This window comes from Ochlerotatus camptorhynchus, unplaced genomic scaffold, assembly GCF_037179485.1.
Source record: "Ochlerotatus camptorhynchus isolate MF236.1 unplaced genomic scaffold, CSIRO-AGI_Acam_v1.1 ptg000370l, whole genome shotgun sequence".
NCBI classification, from domain to species: Eukaryota; Metazoa; Arthropoda; class Insecta; order Diptera; family Culicidae; genus Ochlerotatus; species Ochlerotatus camptorhynchus.
Genome location: NW_027040858.1, coordinates 6,706,244 through 6,729,103, shown reverse-complemented (window position 1 = coordinate 6,729,103; position 22,860 = coordinate 6,706,244). Strand labels below are relative to the sequence as shown.

At 41.2% G+C, this 22,860-nt stretch overlaps 2 protein-coding genes across 4 annotated transcripts; both read left to right on the top strand.

The window, feature by feature from the left end:
• The first annotated feature begins 223 nt into the window (after positions 1 to 223).
• Positions 224 to 1,711, top strand: LOC135710018 (short coiled-coil protein homolog). Its single transcript, XM_065232477.1, has 2 exons — positions 224 to 458; positions 598 to 1,711. Exons 1-2 carry the CDS (start codon positions 392 to 394, stop codon positions 945 to 947), a joined length of 417 nt encoding a protein of 138 aa, XP_065088549.1. The 5' UTR covers positions 224 to 391; the 3' UTR covers positions 948 to 1,711.
• A 291-nt stretch (positions 1,712 to 2,002) lies between these two features.
• woc (without children) lies at positions 2,003 to 22,512 on the top strand. 3 transcript variants are annotated; one of them, XR_010518393.1, is made up of 9 exons: positions 6,487 to 6,720; positions 14,411 to 15,417; positions 15,479 to 18,976; positions 19,033 to 19,158; positions 19,222 to 19,343; positions 19,427 to 19,562; positions 19,634 to 19,733; positions 20,933 to 21,312; positions 21,389 to 22,512. XR_010518393.1 is itself a non-coding variant. In XM_065232609.1 (8 exons), exons 2-8 carry the CDS (start codon positions 14,595 to 14,597, stop codon positions 21,105 to 21,107), a joined length of 4,980 nt encoding a protein of 1,659 aa, XP_065088681.1. In that variant the 5' UTR covers positions 2,003 to 2,100; positions 14,411 to 14,594; the 3' UTR covers positions 21,108 to 22,512. The 3 variants fall into 3 exon arrangements, 2 of the variants coding, with proteins under 2 accessions (XP_065088681.1, XP_065088680.1); XM_065232609.1 differs by lacking the exon at positions 6,487 to 6,720 and adding an exon at positions 2,003 to 2,100 and having other exon boundaries at positions 20,933 to 22,512; XM_065232608.1 differs by having other exon boundaries at positions 20,933 to 22,512.
• Positions 22,513 to 22,860: the final 348 nt, after the last annotated feature.

Genomic DNA, 22,860 nt, shown 5'->3' with positions numbered 1-22,860 from the left:
TTTCGTATGTATATTTGTATGAATTTCAATCGATTGAGATGGGGGAGCAAAAGGCCACCCTAAGTATAAGTGAGAGCCGATCATCTTACAGTCCACCCCTGCGAGTGACATTGATAAATCATCGCCATTTTTTCATCGCAATTCTTATAAGAAAAAAATATCTCTGCCAGCCCTATTCGTGATTTGTTTTCTTTTCTGATGGAGATGCATTTTCTATGCGCGAGTTTCTGTCAGAAAATGCGTCGTGTGTGAAAAAACGGAAAAAGCAGTAAAGGCAGCAGAAAATTTCGATTTTTCAGCACGTCAAAATCCATTGCTTGGTAAGTTTTTCGAACGTGTGCAGTGATTGCTAGACGTTGTTTTCTGATCTAGAAGTTTGAAACCTCCATCGATGGATTCCTCGGCCATGTCGCTCAAGTCTGCGGACGATATCCCGCTGGCGGATGATGATCTGGAAGGTGAGTCATAATCCTCGGGGTGGATGCGGAAAATTGACGGTAATTAGGTCAAAAAGTATTAAGTATTCACAAACGAACTTATTTTCATACAAATCGGTATGCGGAGAAAACATCTAACTTTCCCAAATTTCCTTTGTAGTGATCATCAACGACGATGACAGCTCCAAGTACATGCAGAACGGTCGCTCACTGGATTCCATCGCCAGCTCGTATACGAATGGCAATTCCAGTCCGCGTCACTTCCTCGAGAGCGAAGGACCCGATGCGGACGAGCAAGAGGAGCGCGCTCGACTCATCACTCAGGTTCTGGAGCTGCAAAACACCCTGGACGATCTGTCCCAGCGGGTAGACAGCGTCAAGGAGGAGAATCTGAAGCTCCGCTCCGAGAATCAGGTCCTGGGACAGTACATCGAAAATCTGATGTCCGCTTCGTCGGTGTTCCAATCGACCAACCAGGGTCAGGCATCGTCGGCCCCGAAGAAGAAGTAAAGAAATGGAGATGGCAGGAAATAATGTTTCCTTCAAAGACCAAAGAAAGCGGAACGATTCCTTTCGTACGTACCTATTTAATGCAGATTTTTCTCCACGCTGGTGCTAGGGATACGAACAAAATGATCATTGTAGAAACACACGCTTTCCAGTTCAAGTTTGACGATTATTTTGAAAACAGAAATCGCTTAATTATTACTCAGCTTCAACAGTGTTGATGAACTACTCTACATATAGTAAATGACAGGACTTTGGGCATAGATTGAGAGGCAATTCGTGTAAACGACACTGCAACTATTTTTTGAAAGATATGAATTTTGCACGGATCGAGCAAAGATATGACACTATAGATTCACTGTAGAGCGCATACCTAGGGTATTTTTTTTTAGTTGGTCAGTTTTTGTTCAAGAAAAGTACTGCTATTCGAAAGGCTGTTTTGTTATTAATTGCCATGATTATTTTCTGGTCGTTTAGGCATTATTGTTTACGGAAGTTAATTCTGTGTTCGGATAAAACTCCTCAAATATCTTTGTTTTGAATATTTAAATAAGTAAGTTTAATACTCTTTTGATTTAACGCTTACATAGTCCTTAAGGAGGTATAAGGACAGATTTCCATGATCGTAATTAAGCATTTTCCTTTTATGTTTATTTAAACTCGAATTCGTTTATAAGTTTTATATAACAACGTGATCAAATAATTTCCACTCATACGCATTGTATTACGGATTAATAACTAATAAATTTTTCGCTTTGTACGAACAATTTTTCGGCGTTTTATCAATCCATTTCTGTAATATTTTAATAAATCTTGTTAATCAATGTCTATTAAACATGATAATGGTCTTCCCTCTCTAGTGTTCCCCCGTAGACCCTTCTTCCGTGGTTGATAACATCCCACCACCCACCCCACTCGCTTACATAGTAAACATAGAAAAGCTCTATCTATCAAGCGTTGAGTGCCTTCTCGCTCACAGAAGAACATCTCTCAACGACATCCTAGCACGCTAGAGTGGTCAGCCGAGTTAGTGTCCGAGTTTGCAGCAGAGAGTTAGTCAAGAACTACGTCACTGATGGCGAGTAGTGTAAATTAGTGCAAACATTTACTCCCAAATCGGATCCAACCTGGCGGAAAATTTCCCTAACTGAATCAGGTAAGCAGTGTAAGTGTTTTCCACTGGTGAAATAGTGCTTCGGTGTCGGAAATGTACGTCGCCGATGCCGACTCCCGTAGAAGGCGTCATTTTCCACAAGGAACTTTGCTGCTGCTTCGACGGCTTGCTAGCCGGGCTAGAAGTATTTAGCTCATTGACAGCAGGAGTGAGCTTTCGACTTGACAGTGCTGAGCGCGGGAGAAATTTTCTTGCGCGCCGTTTGGAACTTGAAGCTTTTTCGACTGGTTGTCCCTGTGGCTGGAAGTGTTTTGATACTGTACCGAGAATTTCAATGCGGTTCAATTTTCGAAAAGGTTGAATGTCGATTCTTGTAATTTACCAAATAAACGGAAACCATAAACGAACGATTCCAAATTGGTAAAGTTGTTGCACAAATAATTAAAAAAATAAACCTGAAAACGCCCCGTTATGCACTTTTTATGGTACTTTTCTATAATGTTTGAGATTTATTGCTACCAAAACAAAAACCAGTCAGTCAGTCATATTTCGAGGCTTTTCAGTGACAGGTAGATCGCACTCATTTCATGCTGTATTGAGTTGTCAAAAATGAGTCAACTTGTTTTGCTCCGATGAGTGGTTAAATGGTTCTGATATCAAAAATGGGTATGGTTTACTCAGTTGACAAATGTTATCATCTGAGCAATCGTTCAGTAATGTTTCAAAATTAAACTTTTTTATTTATTCCGTTAGTTTTTAAGATAACATCGGTCAGCAGCTTTGTTATTTAATAAGAAACTTAAACTCGTCTGTCAAAGCTGATTGAGAATAGAATAATCCGCGGGCCGCGCAAAATGTGATCGTTGGGCAGGCCTGCTTCAAATGTTTTTGTTAGTTTTAATTAATCGCATTATGTTGATAAATATTCCTAGTTCGATGGTTTGAATATTTCTCCAAGCTCGAAATCTTTAACATTCCCTTAGTACTAGATACCAATTATTAAGTGTGAAATAAGCAAATTAGCTACCAGAGTTGCATAAATTTGTCAAGTGCAAGATAATGTGAGTGAGACTCGTAAAAAAATCCAAGTCTCAGTAGCTTGATGTTTCATTTAAATCGCTATCTCAACGTTTTTGATGTCTAATATTCGGCAGTGTGATAACCTTGAAAGCTTTTCATGTTATAGAATCTAAAAAATATCTCCGATTCTCCTCAGAATTTCCTTAAAGTTAACCTCAGTATTTTTTCGAAATTCCTATCAGAATTATCAACAAATTTTCCTCATGATTCCCCTTCTGTTGACATTCATCCAAGTATTGCAAAGTATTGTATTACCTTGGAATTGACATCAGAATTCCTTTGAAATTCTTCTCATTGTACTCTTGAGCAGTGCTGAAAAATCTCGACAATACACGGCGATATTCAAAATTCTGTTTTGGTCACTCATTTGAGCTAACAGGCAAACCATGTCATTTGTCAGTGACAATGCTTACTAAATTTGAAACGAAATTAAATAACTTGAGCAAAATAATTACATGGAGGCGTTAAAGAGATCTACGAGAGTATCTACGTCCTGAACTGCTTGGATAACAATAATGTGACTCAGAATGCACGAAATTACACGTTCTGTTACCAGGTAAATCTTTGTCATTGACGGAAAATAGAATGAAATTTTGACAAAAGTTTTTTTTGAAGATCAAGTCTGTCAATGACAAATCTCAGCACTGCCCTTGAGAGAACCTCTAGGTATTTCCTTTGCAATTCTTTTGAAACTCCTTAAAATTCTCTTGGAATTCTGCTCGGAACTCACATAGAATTTTCTTTTGAATCTTCGTGGGGTCCTACTCAGAATTTTTTAGAAATTTGCTCAACATTCGTTTTGAATGCTCCTCTTTGGATTCCTTCCGTAAATACTTTGAAGCGAATTTCTTTGGACATATTATTATGATTATTCGGGATACGCTTCCAGAAATTTCTGATATGTTTCCCCTTGGCTATTTTTAAAATTATCCTCATTATTCCCTTCAACTCCCCTCGGAATTTCCAGAAATTAATTCGATGCAAAATTTTATTGAGGAGAAACTACTTTTGCCAACAATAACCTCTTCGGCGATTTCCCGCAAATTAAATTCCACTCCTGTAAACATACCAGCTGGTAATGGAATCGTTCCTCTACTTGATGGTTGACGGTTGGAGTTTCGGTGGAGTGAAAGGATATGGTAGAACCCCGTTAGTTTGAATAGCTAAAATCGCAATTAAACGACGCTCACTTAGAATTTATTACTTATTACCGGTGCGCAACGTCATTAGGCATATTTGTACACTAATAAAATTTCAAATATTGTTTTAATAAGCCATGTGTGACCACACATACTATTCATTTGACTCATAAATTCCATGTGTACTTCTGAGTGGATTCTGTATATGTGTGGTCACATGAAAATCACGTGGAGTTTTTCATGGAAATTCGTCAATAAAAATGTGTGGAATTTTGTGAGTGCAGGGGTAAAAAAAATCCTAAATAAGCATAAATTAATTGCTATTCAAACTAACGCGGTTCTACACATCAAAAATTGGAATCTAGTTCCAGCAGAATAGATTGCTGAACTGCTTCCAGCACAACCAGTTTTTACTGAACGAACAGCAATCCTGAATATTTAGCTGAATGATTAGTTAACTGCATGATCTGTCAACCCTAATAAAAAATAACCATAAACGAACGATAACCCAAATCATTGAACTATTCCACAAATGGTTTGGATGATATCCAGAACACGTCGTTAAGCAAATTAACCATACAATTTTTATTAGGGAAACTATCATTTTGCGTTTCACATTCCTATATATTCAAGAATAGCAAGTCGGGTAGAAAGTGCCTTTTTTAACAGCATCATCGTGCAACCCTAATAAAAATTGTATGGTTAATTTGCTTAACGACGTGTTCTGGGTATCATCCACACCATTTGTGGAATAGTTCAATGATTTGGGTTATCGTTCGTTTATGGTTATTTTTTATTAGGGAAACTTACTTCATAGTTTATGAATGTTATCATTGACCCAATGATTTCAGAGCAGAGAACCCTAGTCAAGTGCGAAATCGCTCGCGGTTTGTCTATACTAAAGAGACTGAATTGGGTATACGACTGTTGCAATTTTTAACTGCTCAATTCGCCCAATAAATAAATGAGCGAAGGGCACGCACTAGTCTTTCAATACTACGCAGCCTGTTGACCAAATATTTAAAATCTTGTAATTACTGCTTTCATTACTTTAAATACGCTCTAAATTTCATTAGATACTTTAAATATTGACAAAATTTGATACTTAAATTATTATAAATACCAAGGTTGCAAAGACTCATTTCAGTTAAAACAATGTTTTCTAAATTATGAAATAATTAGATGCCATGATCAAATTTTGAATTGGTAGGATACAAGAAGAGGTTGCAAAGAATGTGTTTGGCATATTAAACCTGTTTATTTCACTTCATGAGAGTCACAATCAGCGATTTTTCACAAACTCACTCACTCACTCAGCGATCAGCAAATCGCTGATTGTGACTCATAGAAAGCAAAATTTACAGGTTTTATGTTTCCAACGCATACTTTGTAACCTCTTCTTGTAAGTTACAAGTAAAACATGCCATCATACCATTTCTTGGTTTTATTATTCCGAAAAAAACATTATTTTAGTTGAAATGAGTCTTTGCAACCTTGATAAATACATTTAAATTATTTGCCATTACATAAATTATCGTTAATTATATGTTGATTACTTTCAATACCCTTAAAAGTATTCAAAATAGAATTATTACTGTCATCAAAGTATTTAAATTACTACGATATATTTTAAATATCACGCACTCATACCTGGTAGTGCGCGCCCCTCGTAAATGAGTCATAGTTATTATAATTATGAACAAGTGTTCTTCCGAAGCCAACAATTAAACTCAACTTAAGATTGGCGGTGCACCGAAATAATTGTTGTTTAGTTTTGCTGAAAAAATCAGTGAAATATTGCCGGTTAAACGGTGATGAGCTGTCACTTCTATAATATTTGCTGAATGGATTGCTGAATTTCAAGCTCGAAAAAAAACCAACAAAATATGGATGATATATCATACTCCTTTGTGAGCAAATCCGCTTTTGGCTAAAATTGAGCCGTAATCAACCCTAATAAACAAGTACGATAAACGAACTGATGGATAAACTATCTCATAAATGGTTTGGATGATACCCCGAACACGTCGTGAAGCTCTCTTTTATGTTAATTTTGATTAGGGAACTCAATTTTGAGTTGGCCTCATCTTCCGTGTATACCTTCCCGAAATCCCGCTACAGTATGCAACACATTCAGCCACAGGGTCGCTTCGCATTTTCTGAGTTTTTGTTCCCTTCTCGCCTTTTTCGCTTTGGGTCCGGTCTGTCACGGTCAGCAGCAGTAAACGGGAGTGCGGGGCGAGGAAAAACAAAATGGTGTGCGCTTGTTTTTGACACAATGTTGCGCTAGAGGCTTCGCGGTACGTGAAAAAGAAAAATATTGCGGAAAAATTGATCCTCAAGCGGACGTAATCATTTGCAATCGAAAGTGTAATCCGGGCCGCGTCGGCGTGATGTGAATTCAAGTGCGGAGCCGTGAAATTTCGTGCAAAAAACCCACAAGGTAATTGTGCCGATCAGGAGCGGTCCCCAGAGCTGTTGTGAAAACCAGACAAAAATGAATTTTCGGTGTAGAATGATGATTTTCCCTAGGTGAAACTATCGGGAAAATGTACCTCCCTTATCAGTGGACGGCTTTCGATGTTTTCCGGTGAATTTTGTGCGGTGCTAGTGCTGCCGAATGCCAAGGAAAATTTTAATATGTTGAGGAAACGCGGGAGTCGTTTTCTACCTTGGAAGAAGCACGCATAATTTTTTCCTCTTTTTCTTCGACGTCGTCGCCGTCGCTGTTCGGCGCTTCGATCGAACCGCATCGCACAGCACACAGCAGCAGAGAACGAAATGCACAGAAGAAGGAGGCGCTGCAAAGTTAGCGCGGGATCTGCCACTTTGCCTGCCGGTCAGTGCAGAGTCGCGGTCTTCTGGCGTGTGTTTTTGTTGGGTTGGATAGGGAACAGGGGGCTTCCCGATTGGAGATTGGATTGTTGTTGTGTTTAGGGTGGTATTTGAGAAATTTTGTTTACAAGGGTTCAGGACGTTCTGATTTGTATAAACAGAAATCGAGCGTTGAACAATATTTTAATAATTTAGTATTTAGGAGCCACTCCTGAAGAATGGTGAGAGGGTTGTATAATCCGATCTATGATAGACATGTATAATACATTGATTGTGTAGGGTAGCCATTGAAACGGGAAAAGTCAGAAATTCGAAATCACCAAAAAGCCCGTGAATTTAGAAAAAAATGCTTCTATCTTTAAAAATAAGGATGGGCATTAGAAAATTTTCAAGGCCTTTGGAGTGGACTGGAATTCCAGGATTCTGCCGCTGTGAAGGATTATTGAGAGAATTTTGAAGGAATGTAAATTAGAAAAATTTCGAAGGAGTTCTGGAAAGAGCTCCAAGGGAGTGTTAACTAGAACTCCAAGGCAATTGTGGAATTAAATGGCAATTCTATGGAGATTTTTTTGTGATATTTCAAAGGAGGATTCCGAGATAATCTTTGGAGAATTGGAGAATCATTAAAAGTGTGTGTTGTATTCTGTGGAGAATTTTCTAGACTGAAAAAAAAACCTCTAGGGGTACCACAGAGAATCTAAAGTTAATTTTTGGGGTTGCTGACAAGAACTCTGAGAATAATGATTCTAAGGAAATTCTTGACATTAAAAATATAGCTAAGAATTCTGACCGACAGTTAATGGGTACTATGGGAAAAGTTAACTTTTAGTTCTGCTCTTCCTAGGCTTATAGGTTATAGGATAACAAACAATGAAGACTTCCAAATGACTACAAATAAGAACAATTACTAAGCTCTTACTAACTATTAAAATCTTGGTGTTCAGCTAGACTCTGGTTAAAATAGGAAAATAGGATAAATCAAGAGGTGTTATTTGTGAGCTTTGTTGGCCTGTACATTTTTGTGTTAGTTTCTTTAGTGGAAATTAAAATGGTAGTCTATGCCCAAGAAATTTGGAAAGTTTTTCCAAACCGAAACATTCTTAGAGCGAACTGCACATTGAAAGCAGTCCTCGGTTTATAGCTGCTCCTTCACCAACAAATCTAAGAAATATTTTGATATAAATTTCACAGCAACACGTATAATAGCGTAGTCTTAGAGTATGGAATGTTCTCAAGAAGAGTACAGCAAGAGACGATTAACTATTATTTTTAAGCTATCTGACTCACCCTTAGTTACTCATCAACAACTTATAAATCCAAGGACTTTAAAAAGTTCGCATAAGTTTTTAAAATGTTAGTTGATTGATGAGCGTTTTAGTAGAATAATTCTACTTCTATTGTATCACTTTCACTATTTACTTTCACGATTACTTAAAAAAAAACTATTTCGTTTACTACTTGCAAACTTATTCAGTGTCTAGTCATAGACTAGATAAAGTGTGCAAAATGTCTAAAGATTCTTGAATCTCTCATTAACTCCCAATGCTTCTGGAACATTTCCGAGATTTCGAGCAATAGTATACCCTGAAATATTGGAGTCTCCTTTAGAATCCGGAAGTTTCTTGAATTTCTTGAAAATTCAAAGTTGGTGATTTTACGGAAGTTCCTAGACGTTATGAAGGTGCAAAAGCTTCCGGTGTACCGAATTACTTATGTTTTTTAGAGTACCTGAAATTTCATAAGCGTCATTTTTTAAACTCTTTATTTGTTCCAAATGCAAAATGAATTACATTTCATTTTAACCTAGGTGCTCCAGTTACTACAGTAACTTACCAGCAGGAAGGAACATCGCCTTGTCGAAGTCCTTTGTGAGTTTCAAACGAGTCCGATAACGCACCCGATATCTTCACGCAGCACTGTACACCATCCATCGTAGCCCCATCCAAGATTATGGACGAGAACGGTTTTCCCGAGAAGCTGACAGCATAAAGCATGGCCGATCTAAAAACTTGTTCAAATATTAGAAGTTCATTCGTCAGGCAAAGTTTGGATTTCCTGTTTATAAGAGCAGCAATTCCATAGATAAAAGTTATAGTGGGTCTCAGAATTTCATGAAAATTGGTATAGTTCTTCCTTATCAAAAAATATTAGACTCGTATTTTTTATTGCGCCATTAGGGTGACCATTTCCGTGTTAGGGTGGTCCAAAAAATATTTTTTTTTCAAAAATGTCTTTTTTTAAACATTTATAACTTCTGAACCTCTTGACCGATTTGTACGATTGACCCTTCAAATGAAAGATGTTTTAATGTAGTTTTAAGAAAAATTATGAAACACTCAGAGATATTTGATTTTGTAGGAAAAAAATATGTTACAAATGCTTTTTCTTGATTTTCACTGCGAGGGTCTTCAACAACTTCTTATTTTAGTATTTTTAATTGAAAGATCATTTAATTTCACATAAAATATCAAAAAATTAGCGATGTCGGAGAAGCAGTTTTGGAGATACAATTTTTTTTAAATAAAAAATTATTGTTCCACAATATATGCACCACACGTGCATGGAAACGATGAAGACGCAAGGTAGTTCACAATGCGTCTCCATCGAGTCACAGCAGCTGTGACTAATGAAATCTATGAGTAACTTACAAGCTGGGTGCAACATTCAGTTCAACCTGCGGGCCGTCCATAAACCACGTAGACCAAGTTTTAAACATTGCAGATCCTACCTTTCCCTTCGTATACTCAAATTTTAAAGCGTTTCGTTTCAATACTCCTCCCATAGGGCCTTTTCCATGACAAGTTGCGAAAAAATGCCACACGGCAGCAATGCCAAAAATTTTTTGCATGTTGCATCAGTACCTAAGAGTCCAAGCTGTACCTATATCAATCGTTCGTAGGCAATGACTTTTACATAAGCTTCAGCCCAATAGGCTTCGCGGTGTTAGTGACATTTGGAAATGTTTGGTGGTGTTTGTATTTATTCGCAATATTCATCTATTTACCTGAAACAGCTGTTTGAAGTGACGTCATTGCTTACGAACAGGTGATATACCCATGAGTTACAGCTTAGACTCGTAGGTATATCACTCACTCGTAGGTACGATATAATGCTTCACATAAAACAACGAATGTTATGAAAGAAATGATCAGTTAGAAATCAAAGTTTCCTACTAGAACAGTTGAATTGAAGAATATCTAAAAATGAAACGTAAGTGTTCAATGTGTGATGTTTGGATGTTGAGTTCATGTGCCAGAAAAATCACCAATAAATTGTACGATTATGCAGTGGAAAAAAAGGTAGTTCCATAGTTCATAGTTCAAACACTTATCCCAAATCAAAATGAAGCACATATAAGATTAGTTGCAATACCATGTACAAAAATGGTGTTTAACATTGTTCCCTGAGTAATACCTCAATGAAAAGCGTAGTTGAAGCATATACCCTATGTAATTTAAAAATCAGCTAGGAAACTAACTTCAAAGTGAAGCATTTTAGTCACTTGAAGGTGTCACCTGGGACGAACTAATATATATTAAATATAGGTCAAAGTCAAAAACAACTTGAAACACGTTAAATTTTAGATTACATTCACAAGTGCAGATACTTAATAAAGCATGGTAGGTAGATTAGAGATTTCAATTATTTATTAAATTGACCTAGAGATATCATAATCATCAAACGAACTTAAATAAGAAAATTTAGACAGCCTAGTAGCATTAAGTGGATTAACAGAAGAGCTAGGATGCGGAGGGTCCGCTTAGGGAGGCAACTAGCCTTTAAAGCAACTGGCAACTAGCCTTTTCATGTATTGTCTGTTTATTTTCATTATTGCTTTAAAATATCAATTTGGTATATATGTGAAAGGATGAATCAATGGGAGATGGATTTTCGGTTTCTTTACATTTAACATCACTATGTCATACATCAGCTTGAATTACGTTGTTCGATATTACATTTTTTTTTTTGCTTTGCACTACACCAGCCAGCAAAGTTCAACAATCCATCGTTGCTTATGCCTTTGTTGTCGTTTGGAACCAGTTTTGCGAGGTAGGCGACGATTGTGCGTATTTCTCACGTAACTTTTGGGCCTATTTATAGCCTGAACAATTCGTAAAGAGCAAATTGAAACATTGAACGTCGGGTGAAAGTGGAACTTAATGAAGGCCTAAGTACTTTTTCGTAGTTTTTAGTTTTCGGATTTGAAAGATCGTCGGTTACAGTGGTCTGCTTACTGAGCAGAAAACCGCGGTCCCAGGTCCTTACATATCAAAGAGATTTATGGTAAAATCGCTTGTGTATCGTGTATTTTGCGAAACTCGTTGTTGTCGTTGGTTCCGGGTTTGAATGGATACAAAAATTTGAGCAACGGTATTATGTGATATGAGGGGCTCGGTGGCCTTAGAGCAACCGTTTTTGCTTACTGAGCAGAACATCATGAGTCTAATCTCAGGCCCATCCACATTCAAGATTCGTCAATCGTTTTGTTTGTTAATATGACTACATGGTAATAACAGCAACTCGGTGATTAAAAAGGTGCTCGTCTGCCTAGTGGCAAACGTTTTTGCTTACTGAGCAGAAGACCGTGGGTTTAGTCCCAAGCTCCTTCGCGTTATATGATCGTTAGGACATCAATTCAGCTTATCGTTTACCAAAACGAACCCTGCTGCAAACCCAACCCTCTTATCCAACATCCCAGTGATTCCTCGTGGAAGTGCAGAGGTGTTCTCGGCTTCCATCAAAGCGAGTGTCATGTCAACACAATCCTTCCCATTCCTTTCTTGACCTGTGTTCGGGCGCGGCCGGCGCTGGTATTGCCTAATTTAAGATCACCAGTTTTTACACATTGAGGATGATTGCTAGTCCCAAGCATCGTCTATTGGTTCTTTGTGTAATTACAGCTGATCTGGCAATAACAGAGTAGCAACCGTGGGCGGTCAATCAAGCTCAAGCTCTTTACATTTAGCATCACTATGTGTCATTTCCTCAAAACCCCCTAATAACTATAGTCGCTAAATTCATAGTCTGGCGAATAGAATTTCGATTTATCAAAAAGCAGAACCAATTCAATATATTGTAGACCAACAATTGAAAAGGTTCTATCAACTTTTATAAACAAAACGTTGATTATTCTTTCCTCGCCAATCGAACGCAAATTACCAGCATCATCGGATAGGAGAAGCTTTCCCCAACCCAAAGATGGTATTAATTTGCGTAGGTGAGTCTTGAGTCACGAGAAAAGGGGTTCCGAAGTTTTGTTCGCAATAACTGATGTGCTCTTTTCTGTTGTTGATCGTGATTTGCTCGATTGGTTCCGCTATTTGACAGCTCAATTGGTTCCCGAGATTCTATCCGCCAGACTATGAATATAGCGACTATACTAATAACCGGCCTCTTCAATCCCTTTCTTTTCCCATGGCGTTCAAGTGGTTCGCATAGACTATTCAGCCATTACCCGTCCTTTATCCTCGGCTTTGGATTGACTTGCGCTCTCATTGCCCCACCAAACGCTGCAAAATAAAAATAAAAATGAAAATGAAATGCTATCAATATTTTTAATGATAATGATCAATTTGCGCCGGATTAAGGTAGCAGGCCTCCACAGATTTGGGATATTTTTCATTAAACGACTACTTTTACGGATGTTACCTTCCTTGGACGCTAGGACATACATTTTGGTTTCCGAACCAAACTCATTAATGTAGCATCACTACAAAGAAATATATGAATATTCTTAATCTTCCGGAGGACCACAAAGTGCGCATGCTGGTTGCAGATCCAAATTAATACATGCAGCATCACAACAAGTGCATTAAAAAAAACAGAGGAGCTTTAGAATCTATAGCTGAGTGCAGATGCTGCTCTCAAATCCAAATTCATTCATATAGCTTAACAACAAGTGATTAAAAGAATCGTGGTAGTCTAGGATCATTTTTACGAATTGACCACTTTACGGATGTTTCGGGATCTCTCAGAAGACCGTCCCTACAGATTCAAATTCATTCATGTAGCCATTCTTGGCATACACAGTTTTGGTCACAAACTGCTCATTTGCTAATAACTTTGCACACAGTTGACAAAACGTAGTTCTGTTTGAAGCAGTAGATAGAATAAATTTTATGTTTGTAATAGGTACGTAAGAAATGGTAAATTTTAATTCTAGTAATAAACTGTATTTATTTTTGCGTTGTAAAAATGAAGTGAGAAATGCTTGCTGCACATCTCGGACTTTAAGTGTAAAAATTCATTGGTGTTGATTCAAATGTAAAGATTTACCTACTCTTTGTATATCTTTAGTAAGCTATGATCCTAATCTATCAATTACTTTAAAGAAAATCAATTTTCAATAACTGAGTGAAAAGTTATAAACAAATGAGCAGTTGGTGTGTACAACTGTGCATGCCAAGCATGCATGTAGCATCACAACAAGTGATTTAAAAAATCGCTGAGCTATTGGATCTTTTTTACGAATTGACAACCTTTACGGAAGTTTCTCATCTGATCTTCAGTATGATCTGAACGGTCATACCTAAATTATCGTTAATCATGGATTAAAAGTTAACGTTAAAAATGTCCTAATTTATAGTAAAAAATAACCTATTTTGAGCCAAAAAGTAACGATTTTTATCGGTAAAAAATTATCGCTATCGCTATAATTTTAGGTAATCGTAGATTAGAGTGTACAGGGACTATCTAGCGTCAAAAATGTGCTATACGTCATTTAAGTATGCCTCCTAAAGAACACATTAAGAAAAGTTCGATGCCCAAATTTTAAAACTTTTGCCGTGTGTCCAAAATCTAAATTTCGTACGGGTAGGTTTTCATGAAAGTATTTCACGTATACTTGAAGAGGTAGGTTTACATCTCTTGATTCTACCTAAGCAGAAGTTACTATTCGATTAGACTACGATTTAAATGCTTTAATTGGGAGATGAACCAGCCTGCGGCTGAAAACTTCGATAATAAACTCCAAAAAAAATGCGTTAATTTCAATCTCATTAGTGCATAGATTATTTTTGGGTTTTCAAATTTGCAAAGTAATCCTTAGCTCTTCAAAGGCATATTTCTTCACTTGCGGTTAAGCCTTGGACCCGGTTGAACCATAAGGGTAAACTATAGTCGACTATAGGGTAAACCGGGTATAAGCTTCAAGCGCTGGTGAAGAAATCGATTCTAAGACAATGATCTACAGTAACAAGACTAATATTAAACCAACATTTTTGGTTTGGGTTGACATTCCAGCGAATCAACAGATTTAAATGAAAACGCGAATAACACGAAGAACCTTTGTTTCGCAGGTTAATCAACGCATCGTCTATCGTAATCGTGTGCTAATTGCTTGAAAAGAAAGTAAACATTCAACAAAGTAAAGTTCAAACTTTGGGAAGTCGAGAAACCGTGAATCGACTAGAGGAAAATTAGACCCAACCTGCCAATTTAAAGAAAACTCCGTACAGCAGCTGCGGTTGACGCGCCCGCAAAATGGACGAAGTCAGCGATCGGCCGCCATCGGCGGATCAACCACCGAGCAGCGAGCCCACTCAACCAGTTGAAGAATCGGCAGCAGAATCATCAGCAGCTCCGCCAGTCACAACAGACGAACCGGATGCTGTTGTTTCTGCTGCATCGGAGGGGCCGGCACCAGCTACCGAGGAGGAATCTCAAGAATCCTCCTCCGTAGCCGGAACGGATGAGGTCGAGGGACAAGTGGTGGCGGCAGAAGAGCCCCAGAATGACGCAGCAGAAACACCTACACCTACACCTACAGAGGCGGCACCCCCAGAGGAGGAAGCAATGGACGTCGATGAAAAGAAGCAGGAGGATACCGGTAAAGACGATGGTGACACTTTCGCGCCAACATTGGAAGCAGTCCAGGAAAAGGGCGAAAGTCAGTTAGTCGAGTCGGAGGATGTGGCAGCAACTAGTCGACCGGAGAGTGCAGCCGGTGGAGAAAAGGTAAACGAGAGTGAACTGCTGGAGGATATCGAAATGACAAACGTGGAAGATAGCGAACACCGCGAAGGTGATGACGAAGGGGCGGAACCAATGGACGAGACGGATAAATCGCACGAGCATTCGACGACGCTGGATCCATTCGATCAGGTGAAGCATGCCGAACATTCAAAGGAAGAGACGTCGACTCAGAACGAGAGTGGCGTTACGGTGGATGAGGTGGATACCACGGGGGTGACTAGTACGGACGCGGAAGAATCTACACAAGCAAATGAATCCTCAGTCGCAAATGCTGAGGCTGGTGGTGTCGATGACAGTGTAGCCGAACACGCCGATGAAACAGTAGCCGAAGGTAGGTTCTGGGTGTGCTGTTTGATTTAGGAAGAGGGATTTATTTATTTTTGCACTTGCAGATGGAGTTGACGAGTTGTCGGAGGGAGAAGGTGTAGACGAAAACGTTTGCCTCCTTCCAGATGACGAACGGGAACTGTCAGAAGCGGATAAAGAGCGTGCTCGAGCGGCACAAGAAGCAGCCAATGAGTCAGAAAAGAGTCAGGATGGAATGGATACGGTTGAGGTGGCTGATGAGGGCAAGCCGGAGGAGACAGCTGAGAAGCAACCAGTTGAAGAAGAGGCAACGAAGGATAAGGATCCAGTTGCCGAGGAGCAACCGGCTGAGAAAACGGCAGATAAGGAACCGTCGACTGAGGAAGCCGAGGTTCGATTAGAAGCAGGTGCAGAGCAAACGGATGACGTTGAAGTAGAACAGGATCAAGCAGCGGATGCCCCACCGCAGGTGAACGAAATCCGAGAAGTTCCGGAGCCGATGGAACAGACCTGCCTGAAGTGTAGCGCGACTAAAGTTTGCGAGTACAGCTTGATTCAGGAGGACGGCGAGGAAGCCAAGTTCATCTGTTCTTTCGACTGCGTTCAGTCGATGAGGAACGAAAATCCGGGAAGGTACGTGTTGATCCAGAAGCGGGCAGCGATTGTGCAGATCTTCGACTGTGAGGAGACGTGCAACCGGTGCGAGAAGAAGACGATCTGCAAGTATCGGTATCAGAGTGGAAAGAGCGGCGAAGACAACCGATATAAGTACCTTTGCGATATGAAGTGCGTGGAGCATCTGACGACGATCAACGGCGAGAAGTATGTTCTGAAGAGGAAACGCTATCTGATCGATGAAAAGGCCGAACCGGAGCAGAAGAAATGCATTCAGTGTAATGATGTCAAGGAATGCAAGTACTTCTTCCAGCAGGACGATGATGAGTTGTTCATTTGCCATGAGGATTGTTTGAATTTGCTGATGACAGAGCATCAGGATTTGTTCCGACTGAAGCGAAGGTCCGTGCGGGTAAGGGATTTGCCGAAAAGGGTCCCGAGCGAATCGGAACAACCGCAGGAAGTTGCAAAGATGGTGGCGAGGACAGAAGAGGAAGCTGAACATGCTCGGTTGGATCGGGAGGCGAGTTTCATGCGGCGATGTGCGCAGTGTTTCCAGTTGATTCAGCTGAACGAAAAAACGCTCCAGTGGGAGACTCTGGACTTTTGTAATGAAAAATGTCTGGGAGTTTATCAGAACTCGGTTGGTTCAAATTGTGCCATGTGCAGTAATGCAGTTTCGGTGACCAGCTTGGGCAAATACTGCGTCCGTTTTGGATTCGATGTGCGGCAGTTCTGTCGGTCCAGCTGTCTGGATCAGTATAAAAAGAACCTGAAGGTGTGTTCCTACTGTCAGAGGGACATCACCGTCGGAGAGCTCGGTTTCCTCGCGCCGGTCGGCGATAAGGGCCTGTTTAAAGATTTCTGTACCCAAATTTGCTTGAAGAAGTACGAGGAAGTGTTGGATCCTACAAAGCGACAGGTTCCTCACGTATGCGCCGTCTGCAACCACGAGAAGGTCACCCAGATCAACGTGATGCTCGATAATCGGGAGCACTTCTTCTGCAGTACTCCGTGCTTTTCGGCATTTAAATTCGTCAACAACGTCTGCCCCGATGAGTGTGCCATGTGCAAGGTGTTTTTCGAACGGAAATCCTCCGATTGCTACACTATTTTCACTTCGGATCGCGGTCCCGAGGGTGCTTCTTTCTGTACTAAAATTTGCATGAATCTCTATATAATCACCAGCAGGAAAATTGTGTCGTGCAATTGGTGTAAAGTGAAAAAGTACAACTTTGATATGATACAGAAAGTGGTTGGTAATATGGCCATGTGCTCGCTGAACTGTCTTACCCTGTGTGAAGTATCCGTTAATGCCCTCTCGATGAAGCAGATTCACTGCGATCACTGCAAGCTGCTGAAGACCCCACAGTATCACCTGACGATGAGCGATGCCAGCGTGCGGAACTTCTGTACCTATCAGTGCGTGATGTCGTTCCAGAGTCAGTTCAACAAGACTCCGTTGACGATCGATTCCGAGGAACCCAGCAACAGCCCGGTTCCGACGGGTCTACCGAAGCGTGTCAAAAAGTCGGCTACGCTCCCGGCATCGGCCATGGCTGCTCCGGCAGTTACTACGCCCAGTGGCCAACCGGCACCGAAAAAACCCGGAAGACCTCCACGTACGGCCGCTGCCGTTGCCAATGCAGTCATGTCCTCCGGCGACCTGCCAGTGATATCCTCGGTACAGTCGCTGGCCGGGCATGTTGGCACTGGTAATCGATCTACGCGATCGAAACCTGGCCGACCTCCAAATAGCTCAAAAAGCTCTACGATGGAGCTGCCGGAGCTGAGGGTATCGCTGGAACCGTTGAGCGTACAGTTGAATACATCGCTTCAGAAGCGGTACGAACCTCCGGCACCGCCTCCACCGAAGGTGGAACTGAAAACGCAGATTGTGACTATTCCACCTACTCCAGTTCCTGTAGCAAATGCTGGAACTATGTGTAAACCTATGCAGCAATCAAAAGCAGTCAGTTGCAGGCCTGTTCAATGTAACGTCGAATGCCAGACTGAGGAGTGGCTTCAAAGGAAAATTGTGATTCCCATTCCGGTTCCAATATATGTCCCATCCCCCATGCATATGTATTCTATCCCAACTCCGATTCCAGTTCCTTTCCCCCTCCCGATCCCTGTGCCCGTATTTATTCCGACGACGCGCAACTCCGCCAACGGCATTATGAAGGAAATAAAAAAAATCCAGGACAAGATGCCCACCGATCCGTACGAAGCCGAGCTGCTCATGATGGCCGAAATGGTGGCCGGTGACAAGAAAAAAGACGATGACGATTCCGACTCGGATGATGCCGCAGCCGAAGAGCAGCAGTTCACGGCAAACGACACCATTGAAAATAATACCTCCTTCAACGAAGACCTCGTCCAGATGGCACTCAAGATGGCATCGAACGATTTCGAAGAACCCGCTGTCGATCTGGAATCCGCCATGCAGGCCAACACGATTGCCCAGCAACAAGCGGCCGCCGCTGCCCATCATGTCTACGGTCACGACGACGGTTCCCAGCAGCAGCTACACCACCATCAGCTCATGATGATCGAACAGCAAAGGCAAGCCGCCGCTGCCACCGCCGTCGCCCAGCGAGGCGGACGCAAACGAGCACCGGCCACTCCACGGACGAACAACAACAACCGGCAGCAAGTTTCGCCCAACAAGCGCATCAAACGGGAACAGATCAGCGAACCCTCGCCCGAACCGCCACGGGAACCGGTCGAGAAACCGGACGCCAATATGTGTCTCAAGTACACGTTCGGTGTGAACGCCTGGAAGCAGTGGGTCCTGACCAAGAATGCCGATCTCGAGAAGAGCACCATCCGACGGAAACCGTTCAAGTCGGAAATCCTGCAGCTAACGGCCGACGAGCTCAACTATTCGTTGTGTCTGTTTGTGAAGGAAGTTCGGAAGCCAAACGGGACCGAGTACGCTCCCGATACGATCTACTATCTGGTGCTAGGTGAGTTGATTCCGACTTAGAATGTGTTTGAATCTAAATCAAAATCCCCAAAACAGGTATCCAACAGTATCTATTCGAGAACGGGCGAATAGACAACATCTTTACCGATCCCTACTACGAACGCTTCACCGATTGTTTGGATGAAGTGGCGAAGAAGTTCTCGGTGCTGTACAACGATTCTCGTAAGTTTTGCACCTTTTAATCATGCGCAACCGAAAATAACATTTTGTTGAATCTCCCTACAGAATACATTGTGACTCGCGTGGAAGAGGAACACCTGTGGGAGTGCAAACAGCTGGGCGCACACTCGCCTCACGTTCTACTCAGTACACTGATGTTCTTCAATACGAAGCACTTCAACTTGACGGTAATGTCTTCCTCTGATGATCCCTTGACATCCAACGCTTGATTTTGTGTTAATTTAAATTTACTTTTTCGAATTTCGGACAGACGGTGGAGGAACACATGGAGCTGAGCTTCTCGCACATCATGAAACACTGGAAAAGGAATCCCAATCAGGGTGGTGCCAAAATGCCCGGATCTCGAAACGTGCTGCTGCGGTTCTACCCACCACAGTCGTCACTAGGTAAGATGGTTTTGAACTCGCGGTTGGCGACATTGAAGTGCACCATTTTATCATTATACTTTTCACAACAGCCGCCAATTCAAGGAAAAAGAAAGTCTACGAACAGCAAGAGAACGAGGAGAATCCCCTGAGGTGTCCGGTTAAGCTGTACGAGTTTTATCTTTCGAAGTGGTGAGTATTGGAAGCGTTGATTTCATTATTACTCCATTGTTGAGCATGAGCATGATTGTGCGCCCGAGGATGCAACTCCACATTAGTTCTAATTACATAGAGAACCATTAGAGGGGACTAGCAATTATCCTCATTGTGTAAATACTGGTGATATAAAACTAGGCAATACCAGCGAATGCTGGCCAAGAAAGGAATGGGTAGGAATATGTTGACGTAATACTCGCTTTACTGAAAGCCAAGAAATCACTGGGATGCTAGGTAGTAGGTGCGAAGTAGTGCGAAGGAGCTTAGGTATGGACCCACGGTTTTCTGATCAGTACGCAAAATCAGTCGCCAATAGGCCACCGAGCTTCTTATATCACAAAACAATTTCGATCAAGCTTCCGTTCAACTTGTTACTAGATTTCGATCCCAGCGGCGACCTGACCGTCGACGACAACAACAACTGCTCTTGAAAAGGATTTATTATGGATTTCCGATCAACACGTCTTTCCTGAAACTCAAACATTACTTCGTACCCGTTTCTATCATCTATACTGCCCTTTTCAGCATAGTTGTCCCATTCGTTAAAACAGCAAGCTGAGAAAAACGCGGTTGAAGATTTTTTTTCTTCATGGGCTCTTATGGATGGGACAAAATAGTTTTGTTATTTTTCGCGACATTTTCTGAACAAAGTAGGATTTTTATCGTGTACATTGTAAAGTGATGGTACTTGACAATCGATTCCAATGTATAACTCATAATCGCCAAAAATGCTAATGGGACTGTTATGCCGCATATATCATTGAAAGAAATCCTATTTAAAGTATAATTGTATAATGTGAAGGAGCTTGGGATTAAACCCATGATTTTCTGCTCAGTAAGCAAAATCGGTCGCCACAAGGCCACCGAGCTTCTAATATTACAAAACAACTACGATCAAGCTCCCGTTCCAGTTGCTATTACTGGATTTCGATCCCGGTGGCGACCTCATCGACGACGAATTGACTGCCTTATTACTCCCATTGTTATAGAGAAAATTCTTCGTCAATCGAACGAAGTATTTGTTCTCCAGCTTAGTGTAACACGGTAATAAAAGAGACTAGGTACAACCCTACCTTGCTGAATTATTGAATAACCTCTATTGCATAACAATTGAAACTCTACACAGACCTTAAACAGTTTGTCAACAACTGCAACTCGTCCCCTTCTACTTTCAGCCCGGAAAGCGTGAAAACCCGCAACGACGTGTTCTACCTGCAACCGGAACGGTCCTGCGTGCCGGATTCGCCCGTCTGGTACTCGACGCAAGCGCTCAGCAAGGATGCCCTCTGCAAAATGCTGCACCGGGTAAAAATGGTTAAGGAAATCAACATCGCCCTGCTCACCAGCTAATGAAACGAGTCCCACGATGACGAGAACAATGCTAGCTGCAGCAACAGCAGCAGCATCAACAGCAACCACAACCTAATCAACACCACGGTTGCCAACTTTTGCTCGATGAATCACGTCGCCAATGCGCTCAGCTCACTTCCCTTCCGCAGCTTGCAGTCGTCGCTCCAGCAGTTGCAGCAGCATCATCAAAACCAATCACAGCAAGGTAGCAATAGTGGTTCCCAAACGGTGGCCACATCAACATCAACAACGACAGGTAATTCTTCTTCCTCTTCCACTAGTGTGGCCAATGCGGTGGTGACGGCATCGGGTCAGCAGCAGCCAGCCAGTTTCATGGCCAACAACACGACCCATCCACCTCCGCCACCGGATTACGATTACTACTACAATGACTACTACCGCCGCTGGAGCGGAATCATGCACTTCTACAAGTGACATTTTGCCATTGCTGTTGGGGAGTACGGTTTTCGGGTTTTGGAAAGGAAAGGTCAACAAATCTCGTCAATAATTTGCCGAAAGATAACAGTTCGATCTTGGTCGTAGGAGACAGTTCAAAGGTTTTCAATAATGATCCAAATTCGTGTGCAAAGCACCATCCTCCCCCACTCTGCTACGCAATCGAACAGAACCCCCTAATTGCGACTCAAGTTTATATTTTTTTTTTGTTTGTTACTCGATTCAAAGTCAATTTTAATTTTAGTCCGCACCATGAAGCGAGAATTTTCGTTTTCTAATATAATCGCGATTTTAAGATTAAGTGATAGTAGTCTTTTCCATAATTTCTCTTTCCTGGATAGCGCAGGACGGCGAGTAGTGTGTGAACGAGGGGAATGTCTATGTAAATATTACTTTAATTATGCTTGGATTCGACAGTGACTTTGCTAAGAATCAGTAGAAGTACATACACATAGTTTTAATAGAGAGCTACTAACCCACAAAACAGAAGAGAAAATACACAAACACATTGGAAATAATCCCGTTAGTATGCGTCTACTAATTTAGAAGCGCAACATGAGATAGCACACATTTTACTGTTAGAACTATCATGGGAGATCGGCTGATTCCATCATATTGTAAGTTAAAGCAAAGCGTTGAACATAATTCGATGGTTCCTTCGCCTTCTCCCTCCTTCTGATCCGGATTTCATTTTGCCAGTTTAGGATGAACAGTCAGGGAATGTGCAGAAATTGGTAACTGATGCTTGAATATCACATAGTAAGCAGTTAGCTCCACATGGTCACAGCGGTAAAGGAAAGAGAGAAGAATATTTTTTCATTGTAAAATACTACCGATAAGGATAAATACAGAAGATACACACACACACTTACAAACAATGATAAGCTAAATATAAACTCTATTCGTCAGAATCAGAAAGTAAACAGATTAGAAATAAAGAAGAATGGAAGTAATTGGAAATTGAAGGCTTGGGCAACTCTTTGTGCTGGAGTAGTGAAAATCTCACAGAATCAAATGCCGTGCACCAGAACTGCTGAAAATCTAGTGGAGTTAGGAAAATGTTGACCTTTCAATCAGAAACAGAACTACCATCGACAGATCGAGACCACTGAAGACGTCGATGCAGCCGTCGGAAGAATCTCCGGTTATCCGGAAATCCTTCGATTTTGATCCCATTACAAAACAAGTATCCTAAGAAAAATCTACCTGAATCTGCAGAGGACAGGCCCAAGATAGAAAACAAGTCTTGACTCCCTACTGATGGTGGTCATTTAATAGGGTTGTTACAGCTAGCGCG

What these genes read in the sequence shown, in the direction of transcription:
- LOC135710018 (XM_065232477.1), top strand. Translation starts at nt 392, where the DNA reads ATGGATTCCTCGGCCATGTCGCTCAAGTCTGCGGACGATATCCCGCTG. An exon ending in GGCGGATGATGATCTGGAAG is followed by an intron (nt 459 to 597) that starts GTGAGTCATAAT and finishes TTTCCTTTGTAG; the next exon opens with TGATCATCAACGACGATGAC.
- woc (XM_065232609.1), top strand. Translation starts at nt 14,595, where the DNA reads ATGGACGAAGTCAGCGATCGGCCGCCATCGGCGGATCAACCACCGAGC. An exon ending in GATCTACTATCTGGTGCTAG is followed by an intron (nt 18,977 to 19,032) that starts GTGAGTTGATTC and finishes TCCCCAAAACAG; the next exon opens with GTATCCAACAGTATCTATTC. An exon ending in CGAAGCACTTCAACTTGACG is followed by an intron (nt 19,344 to 19,426) that starts GTAATGTCTTCC and finishes AATTTCGGACAG; the next exon opens with ACGGTGGAGGAACACATGGA.